Source organism: Botryllus schlosseri, chromosome 4 (assembly GCF_051294905.1).
Source record: "Botryllus schlosseri isolate E-star chromosome 4, Bs_hap1, whole genome shotgun sequence".
Taxonomy (NCBI): Eukaryota; Metazoa; Chordata; class Ascidiacea; order Stolidobranchia; family Styelidae; genus Botryllus; species Botryllus schlosseri.
In genome coordinates this window covers 4,122,338-4,132,335 of record NC_137239.1, presented here as the reverse complement: position 1 = coordinate 4,132,335, position 9,998 = coordinate 4,122,338, and the positions used below count along the sequence as shown (strand labels likewise).

At 40.5% G+C, this 9,998-nt stretch overlaps 2 protein-coding genes across 2 annotated transcripts in view; both read right to left on the bottom strand.

Annotated features, from left to right (window-relative positions):
- LOC145437976 (uncharacterized) overlaps positions 1-9,998 on the bottom strand; it is a 574,293-nt gene that overhangs the window by 502,042 nt on the left and 62,253 nt on the right. The gene's annotated exons all lie outside the window — the stretch shown is intronic.
- Positions 6,810-9,998, bottom strand: part of LOC145437891 (uncharacterized) — a 194,357-nt gene continuing 191,168 nt past the window's right edge. The window contains exon 2 of the mRNA XM_080315274.1: positions 6,810-9,297. Within this exon, the coding sequence (XP_080171400.1) occupies positions 7,152-8,744 (1,593 nt within the window). The 5' untranslated portion in view covers positions 8,745-9,297 and the 3' untranslated portion in view covers positions 6,810-7,151. The remainder of the gene's footprint in view (positions 9,298-9,998) is intronic.

The window sequence follows — 9,998 nt, the reverse complement described above, 5'->3', positions numbered from 1 at the left end:
TAAATATTATATAAAAAAGTTTACCTCAACTGCCGTCGCATCAATCGTCACATAGCCTGCATCACGCGCTTCGGAAACTGCATCTTTTATTAGACCTGAAATGCATGCGAATACATCCTACAATAATATACAAGCTGTCATCCGTATTGGAGTATGATATTTAAATTGCAAATGCTATGTCATGTAATGTTAACATTCAAAAATTGAAAATCATGGAAAATAGTTTATATCAACCGAATTAGACCTGTGTTTCACAAACTTTTTCGAACTTCCGCCCCGAACATGAATAAACTATCAACGTGCTTAATACTAAATCCGGACAATTATATTTCACTTTTATCAGGTTTATTAATCACCACGATCGGATGAATTCGACTCATGATATTTGTAGACTATATCCGTTAAATTTGGGCCAAATGTGAAACAGAAAATATCCTGACGGGCAGTGGCGAGATAGCGCAGTGGTACGTTGCACATGCAGCTGCGACACCAATGGGTTGAGGTTCGAGTCCGACCGATGTCGACTCCCGATGTCGATTCTGATTGTGTTAAGATTTATAACGTATAACTATATAATATATTGGTATATAGTAATATTCCTCTGATGATGACACGATCAGGAAAAGACCAGCAAGCAATAATAGAACAAATCCGGATTCAACTTCCAGCAATCGTCAAGTCATGTCTTGCTGAGATCAACTCAGCGAATGCTTCTGAATCTGCTGCTCTGAAAGCTACTCTATCAGATATTAAATTATCACTAGATTCAATGAAGAAAGAGCTTGCTTATAAAAGTACAAGAAAGCCAGGAATTCATTGCTGCCAAGTTTGATGACTTCGAGAAACAACTTGAGAACAACACTGCAACAATAAAGAAAAATGAAGAGATTATAGAAACCCAAAAAGAACAGATCCAACTCCTGAGAGGGAGAACTGAAGAGATGGACAGACAAGCAAGATTAGACCTGCTAGAATTCCATGGTATTCCTGTTAGCTCGACAGAAGACACAGACTCACTGGTTATGGATGTCATAGCAAAAATCACCTCATTGGATGACAGTAATTGTATCAGCTTTTCGCACAGGAAATTCAAATCGAGTGATGCAAAAGCGAAGCCTCCTCCAATCATTGTCAAATTTACTTCGCGCAAAATTAGAAACAACATTTATGAAGCTCGTTCCATGCAAGCTTCGGCCAGCAGAAAATAGCCCCCAGGCTCATACAGATACACCTAAGGTTTTCATTGTTGAGAATCTTACAGAAAAAAACCGAAACTTACTCTTTGAGGCAAGAGACCTGAAGAAAGAGCTTGGATACGCTTACCTGTGGACCAACAACGGTAAAGTGCTTATAAGGAAAAACCGAAACAGTGCAGCTCTCCAAATCAACAGTATGGAGGACTTGAATAAGATGAACGAGAAGTCCAGCCACTGAATCCACTACATCCAGAAAAATTATTTTTGAAAATACCTTTCATACAATGGCTTCTCCAACGCATTATTTGCCTGATCCTAAGCTGATCAAAATGATACCGATAATCGCATAAGTTTTATAAATTCTCTACCATGTCAGGAATTATCTCCGGACGACCTGAAACAAATTGGAAGAAAACCGACTATCATGCATATGAATGTACGATCATTGCCAAAACATCACAATGACATTTGTACGATGTTGTCCTCCATGCAAAGGGCACCTTGCATACTTGCTATAACTGAGACTAGACTAAAAGCAAACTCATTTGAAGATGTTGATCTGCCCAGCTTCACTTTTCAGCACTCGCCCTCCAGTACAAATGCAGGCGGAGTCGGTATCTATGTCGAAGATGGATATACATCTATTCCCAGTACCACGTACCAACTCAACTGCCCATCTGTTGATGAAGTATGGACTGAGGCAGTGGCGGCTCGTCCTATAGGGCAACTGGGGCATTGCCCCACCTAAAATTCTGTTCAATAACAATTCTTTACCATTTATAGACGCACACTTATCTATATAAACCGAAATCACAGCGAAAATCGTATACTTCTTGTCCTTTCGCTTGTAAATGCCCATATATAGCGAAGTCTATGCGAAAATCAAATTCTCTTCTGTGTTTTCGCTTTGCGAATGCCTAGCCGGGGCTTGCCCCGGTAGCGCTCATAACAAGCTTTCACTGTCTATTCTCTCAAAACCGCGCATAATAAAGAAACGGTGATTTACTCTCTCCTATTCATAAAATTACCGAGCAACCGGGTCACGATAGCTCTGTGCCCTTAAGGTGTGATGTAACAATCGTATCTATAGCTGAACTCTGTTACCGTCATATGCGTTTAGTCGACCTTTGTTGGTATATGTCGATTTTAATGGGGTTTCACACCATGAAAACTCTTGAAACTTGTTATGTCATGTCGTGATGGTGGTATTTAACACTGCCCCAAGTTTCAGGGTTTCTACTTAAAGTTTAGGGTAGTACTTCCGTTTCCGAAGTTGAGTGTGTGCTGATCCGTCATGCATCGCAAACAGATTTTACTCAAAAGCCGGTATTGGTATCCATTGGTTTTGACGGTGTTCAATACTGAGATCGGTTATGACATTTGGCTCGGTAAGTCTTAATGTTAGTATCGAACGCTGTACCAAGTTTTAAGTTTGTCACTGAACTGTGTTAGTGGTAATTTCGTTTCCTAATTCGAGTGAGAGCTGACTCGTCATTCATCGCTAACAGATTATACGCAAAGCCGGTATTGGTCTCTATTGATTTTAACGATGCTCCTTACCTAGATCCGTCATAAGCTTTTGCACGGTATGTCTTGATTTTAGTATCGAACGCTGTGCCAAGTCTCAAGGTTGACACTCAATGATTAGGGCAGTAATTTCGTTATCAAGGTCGAGTATGGTAAAGATGTGCTCCGATCTGACACTTTAGCCTACAACACATTGCGGATTTCACGCAAAAGCCGGTGTATCTGCGGTAACGTTAAGTGAGATGATGATATCATTCTCAGTTTGCATTCAAATATTTACTTTGATCGTATATTCTCCAATGTCAATTTCACCGTGAAATTGTGGCCTTCAAGCCATTTGCGTACAACCCCTCGTCACTTGATCAGCCTATTCCTCAGTAAATTTTACGCAAAATTCGGTGTTGGTCTGTTCGCATTAATTTTGACAGTGTACCATACCGAAAAGGGCCATGAGGCCACTTCTCGATAATGTCATGTAACAGTGTACCAAGTTTAAGGCTTTCATCCACGTATTTATTCGGTAATATATTTTTCAAAGGCGATTTCGCAGCAGACCTATATGACAGTAATAAAAACGTATGTGTCGTGTTACAGTCTCCAGTTTCAAGGCCAAAATCTCTTATGCTGTACCGAGACCAAATTTCCGAGGCTGCTATTCTTAGTCCTTTACAATGATGTTTTGGATTCAATAGGACAGGCCCAATCTATGAGATAACAATTGCGTATCTGTCCGAATTCGTTGACCTTTCCAATTAGGCTTACGCTATCTCTCGAGTTATAGTCATTTCCATTTCTGCAGATAATTAGTCAGGTCTAATGCGAACATGAACCGTGTTGAATCTTTGTTCCGTACGCCGTTTACGCAGTTACCACACTTCAAGTCACAGCTCACCAGCGGACCTCTCGTGGCACATACGTTAAAATCACTGTTGCCGGGAAATTCATGTTACCGTACCATCATTAAGTTACTTGTTTACGTTGGAAAACGCCATTGTGACGTCATCTTGATAAAAAGTCGCTTGCAGCCCTTGCCACACCACCCGATATTGTCACGAGCCGCCACTGGACTGAGGTTACATTAAATCCCAACAACTCAATATCCTATGTCATTGGTGTACTTTATCGGCACCCCTCTGGTTGCTTGACAAATTTTTTAGACCTGTTTGAAAAATCGAATGAAAAACTAACCCATATGAGGAAAAAATTCATCATATTGGGTGATATCAATTTGAATCTAGTGAACGATACGATGCATACCAGACGGTACGAAAATTGCATCAACTCATTCGGTGCAGCCCAACTAATAACACTGCCGACTCGAATTACAACACACTCCCAGACACTACTGGATCACATCATCACAAATATCACTGATGTAGAACTTGGACCAGCAACTCTTGCCTATGACATTTCTGACCATTACCCAATCCTCTGCGAACTAGACCTTGTGCGAAAGACTTCTCCCCCCAACTATACGCTACGACGGGACCGAAGCAATTTGTCCAAAGATAACCTGTTACTTGATGCGTATGACAAGTTCAGTAATTTTGTAGATGTCCCTAACACTGCTGACTCAACCCTACTTAACATCAAGTTCAATAACTTTGTTCAAGACGTCAGAACCCTTATTGATTTCCATGCCCCACTTCAAAGAATTACAAGACGCAAGCAAAAACTCTATCTCAAACCTTGGCTCACACCAGGCATCCTACGTGCTATCAAGACCAGAAATTATCTTTATCGCAAATTTATCAAAAGCAGAGCACAGTGTGACATGGAACAACATAGACAATATGCGAAACAACTATCTTCAATAAAGAAAAAGGCAAAAGATTCCTACTATCGCAATCTATTTTCAAATTGTCATGGAAATCAGAAAGGGTCATGGAAACTTATCCGAGGGTTGATAGGCAAAAAGAAATCTTCACCACCATCTTTTCTGCGCTCTGATGAGGATAACAGCATAATTAAGGAGCCAATGGAGGTTGCCAACTGCTTCAACAGATTCTTCTCGTCCATTGGTCCAAGATTGGCTTCCACAATTCCAGCGTCCATGGTCAAACCGAGCAAATACCTGACAAGGGTCAGCTCTTCCATGTTCTTCGAACCATCAACACCAGAAGTTGAAGCTCAAATCTACTCTCTTAAATCTGTAAAAGCAACAGGACATGATCAAATCCCCAATGACCTCCTGAAAGTCATTGCGGGTGCAGTAAGCAAACCTTTATCTTGCTTTTTCAATATGTGTGTCAAACTAGGTTGTTTTCCTGAGTGCTTGAAAATAGCAAAAATATCGCCAGTCTATAAAGCAGGCTCTAGATACTCTACAGACAATTATAGACCCATATCGGTACTGCCTAGTTTTGCCATACTGTTTGAAAAACTGATGCATTCTCGATTAATGGAATTTTTATCGAAATACGCTGTGATTAATGTTCGACAATATGGTTTCCAATGCCTCCATTCAACCATCCATGCCCTCCTCGATATTCTCACTAATTATCACAATGTGCATGCATCAAATACCTACGGAATAGCCGTTTCCCTTGACTTGCGGAAAGCTTTTGATACTGTTGACCATTCGATATTAATTGATAAACTTGAGTGCTATGGTATTCGGGGGATTGTGCAGGATCTTTTTATGGATTACCTCACAGATCGTAAACAGTACACTTTTGTCAATGAACAAGCATCGAACTCTGCATCTGTTTCTTGTGGTATTCCACAGGAATCCGTACTTGGACCCACCCTGTTTTTACTATATATTAACGATATATCAGTATGCTCTGATTTTACTACAACTCTCTTTGCAGACGATACCCACCTCTCACTTTCCTCAAGAAACGCCGAGAACCTTGTGTTAAAATCCAATGCTCATCTTGACTATATAAGTACTTGGTTAGCTTGCAACAAATTGTCTGTCAATGTTAAAAAGTGCCAAGCACTTCCAATAGGCAAGGAAAAGTACAGATCAGAGTTATCAATTCCCAAATATGCAGGAAAGTTGGCAATTTCAGGCCAACAGCTAGACCTATGCAAGTCTATCAAGTACCTTGGTATTCATATAGATGCAGGTCTGACATGGCAACAGCATATTACCAATGTATGCGCAAAAGTTTCACGAAATATTGGTATACTATGGAAGGTTAACCAAATAGTTCCAAAACCTTTTCTACGCACTCTTTATTTTTCTATCATTCATTCCCACCTACAGTATGGTATTATAGTTTGGGGATCTGCTACCAAAACCCTACTGAACCAGCTGCATGTGATCCAGAACAAAGCTCTAAGAGCAATTGCCAGAATACCCCTCTATAGTCGACTTGATCCATATTACAAAAAATTGCGTATCCTAAAAATTAGAGATATCTATATCTTTGAACTGGCCAAAGTGATGTATAAAATTAATCAGCTGCAAGTCCCCGTCTCTCTGCAACACTATTTTCAATATTGCAGTGATGTTCATAGTCATAGCACACGGTCTGTCACGAACGCCAACCTATTCCGGTCCCACTCTGACAGAGGTTTCCCTCCATTCAAACGAGCAGGTATTGATGTATGGAACAAAGAGATTCCAGCACATTTCAAAGACTCAAATTATCGTTCATTCAAGACAGGGATGTTGGATTATCTCCTAAGTAAATACTAGTCGCACCTGAACACTAGGGTTGTTCAGAATTGACCGACTTTCAAAAAGTCCAGGTTTTCAGTCCGATTCCCATGCCTTATACCTTAAAAACATATTCTGGCTACTTTTTTTTTGTAACTCGTCCCCTGCATCCGTGTACACATTGAGCTGGAAGAATAGCAGCTGAAAATAGGGGATTCCCCTAAAATCTGAGTGTCACGATTTTACCTAGCCTAGTTAAAGTGACATATAACATGGATTTATGCAGCTGTTGCGGTTTGTAGTGCTACAAAACCCCACTATATAAGGCATTCCTTGTTCAGGATATCATTTCCATGTCCCACACTGCCTTAGAACTGCTCAAAACTACCTAAAACTGATAGTGATTTTGTTGGATCACATATCCTACACCCCTCAAACCTACCCGGCACTGTACATCAATTTCCTGGATCCCCATGTGCAAGAATACAACTTTAAATGTAACATCCACTCACAGCCACATAATAAACATCACAGGAAACGAAAAAATAAGGCAAAGAAAGAGATCAACTTGGCAAAATATCACATAAATCAGGTGGATGAAATGGTTGCTTTCGAGAAATCTGCATATCTGTTCCGGTGATCTTCCACAGCTTGTAGGAGGCTCGCTATCTGTTTTTTGTCATCCGTTATGAACGCAGCATAGTCGGTATTCAATTTTACCATACGCTCTGCTGCATCATTAACTACTTCAACAGTATTCAAAAATTCTTGAGTAGTCACGAAATCCGGATCAGTATGCCATTCCGAAACTGGAAGACTCAACCAATCATGTTCCACATGTATAGCATCAAATAGAAACAGGGATTTCTAAAACTGAATAGAAACCACGATTCTGGCCCAATCAAATCGACCATACTCATTGACTCAGAGACAGAGTCAGAGATCAGACTGAGAGGCATACCTCTGCGAAATCTTTCAGGGATTGGCATTTTCAGCAATTTAGCAGCCATCGCTTCCTTCAGTTTGTCAGGAATCTTTGGATTAGCCGAGAACATGGTAAATACCACCATTTCCTCAGTTAGATACCAATGATGTTTTCGCAATTTCTTGTATGCCACATCAGCAACAGTGAGATCGCATAATGAAAAGTTTTTAATGTCATGAAGGAATTTGAGATCATTCCAAGGTGCGTCACATGCAATACCAGTTTTCAACCAAGGTGGAACATAAAACAAAGCAATGAATGTATTGATTCGTTCCAACTTTTCAATGAACTCTTCAGCATAGTCCATTTTCTCACTCCACATGAACATTTTTTGACAGTACAGGACTTGACTCGTCCATCTGGCACTATGAGTAGCACCAGGCTTGCGAAAACGATGATCAACATATTTGTCATCCAAAATCGCCAAGGTGCCTGTTGCACATTCTCTGTAGTCATCTCTTATCAAGACTTCTTTCTGCTTTCCATCATTGGGTTTCATCAGTGGAATTATTTCTTGCTTTGCTTCATCAGCTTTCATCGCCAACCAGCTGCCTTCAATAAACTTCAGCGTTTTATAGCTTCTTGATTTATCAATATGTTTCCACTTCTTCTTGAAGGTATTAAAATCCGTGTTTTCAGGGCCTGTGGTTGTCGATCCAAACAAACACTTCCAAACCTCTCGAATGACCAGTTCATAAATATGATGGCGACAGGCATTGTAGAAAACTTTCCTGTTAATCAATTCTTCAAGTAACGGAACCGCACCTTTGTTTTTACCAGTGTTTGAGGATGTTGTGTCAAACACAAGAGCTCTAACAGATTTTGTTAAATTCCAAAGTTCCAGCAATTCAAATGATTCATCAGCCTGTGCTTTTCCTGTAGCACTTTCCAGAGTTTGAATGCCAAGAAGTTTCCCTTTCTTAAATGCGCCGGAATACGCAGACGATGTGAGCACTGCCAAGGTCTCAAATTGATATCCTAGACGACTCTTAGTGAGCTTTTCATCCCAGTGCAATGCAATGTGCTCTGGTGGATTGGTGGATATTTTTTCAAAGATAGATTCGGAAATTTTCAAACGATTTGCAATGCGTCGTCGATAGGTCCCAGATCTTGAAAGATGGAAGTCATTAGGGTTGCCATCGCAAGCTTTAATCAGTGCTGCAGTTATCATGGTAGCGGCATTATCACTGACTTTCAAGCGATCAAAAACCTGGCATAGGTCTTCGTCGCTGAATAGGTTTACAGGAGCTTTTATAGTCACAAATTTAGCGGAATGACCAGATGTCGACTGTGCAAGTTCAAAATCAGTGCTGTGAGAAGTGTCAGCTACCTGTGAAGATATAGATGAGCTCTCTGTAAATTCACCTTCGCTACTTGATGCTGATGCAGACTCTCTTGCAGTCATGGTCCGTCTCTTTTGTTGCATGATTTTCGCTTTCAACACTTTATCTTTGCCACAGATCGGACCTCTTTGATCTTGATAAAATGTTATGTCTTCACGTTTTTGATTGTCAGGAAGAAGTATACTTGCTTCAATTGTCGCTATCGCGTCAGGGGCTCCTATATCCCATAGCTTACTCAGTTTGGCTTCAAAGTCGCTTTGTTTTTTTGATACATATTGCCGGCCTGCAGTTTTCTTTAGTGACAGCCATTGTTTCCACACTGTTTCCAATCTTTTAGTGGCATTGGCTTTTGTGATAGTCTTTATGCCAGCAAGTAACCAAAAACCGATCACTTAATTTACTGCGATCTGGATGTGTGACTTGACTGGTTCATTTTAGAAAAATGAATGCTCTCTCAGGTGTAGCACATATTGCATACTTGCCACATAGTGGGCAACTTCGATCCCGTAATGGCTTCCTCAGATGGCCCAACTAAGAAATGCTGTGTCTGCGATCGTGTTCTTCTAGTTTTCTTCGGTACTGCTGCACTAGATGACGATTTTCTTTTTTTTCAGACATTTCGCACTACAGCTAATCCTAGAAAAACAGATATACATAAACTCAGTCAAGCAACAAAGAATAGTGGAAAACCTTTCAGTTCTATTAGAGTTTTAGGTCGAACACATACTGCATAACTTGCACAGGAGTAGCCAGATTAGATCCAGTTATAGATTATCGAAGATAGTTATTCCTAAATTGGAAAAACTCATACCAGTATATTGATATCTTGGGATATAACAAAAAATTTAGAGCAACCGACTGGCGGTTTTCCCCAGTCACTGGAATAGACATTTGCAAGCTTTGTTTCTATCCCAGTAGAAAGGAAAAGAGTATCAGGTCTATTATATCAAATAGTTGTATACTGCTATAATACTATGTTCACTAATCACGCGCTAAACTCGCTAATAGCATGAGTCAAAACGCCGCCTGATAAGTCCTGCACCTCTATCGTAAACACAGTCCATCAACAACAAAGCAGCAAGGCACCTGACTAATCAATGATCCCCGTTTCACAGCCGTGCTCAGCGCTTCATCAGCGCTAGAACCATACGCGTCACGTCAATGAGAACACGCGCCATTCCTGTCGAGTCACTGACAACGGGGGAATCCCCTAATTCCGAAGAAATTTTTAGTTGCATGAGAAAACGGCAATGTGCACACGGATGCAGGGGATGAATTACAAAAAAAAGTTGCCAGAATTTGTTTTTAAGGTATAAGGCATGGGAAACGGACTGAAA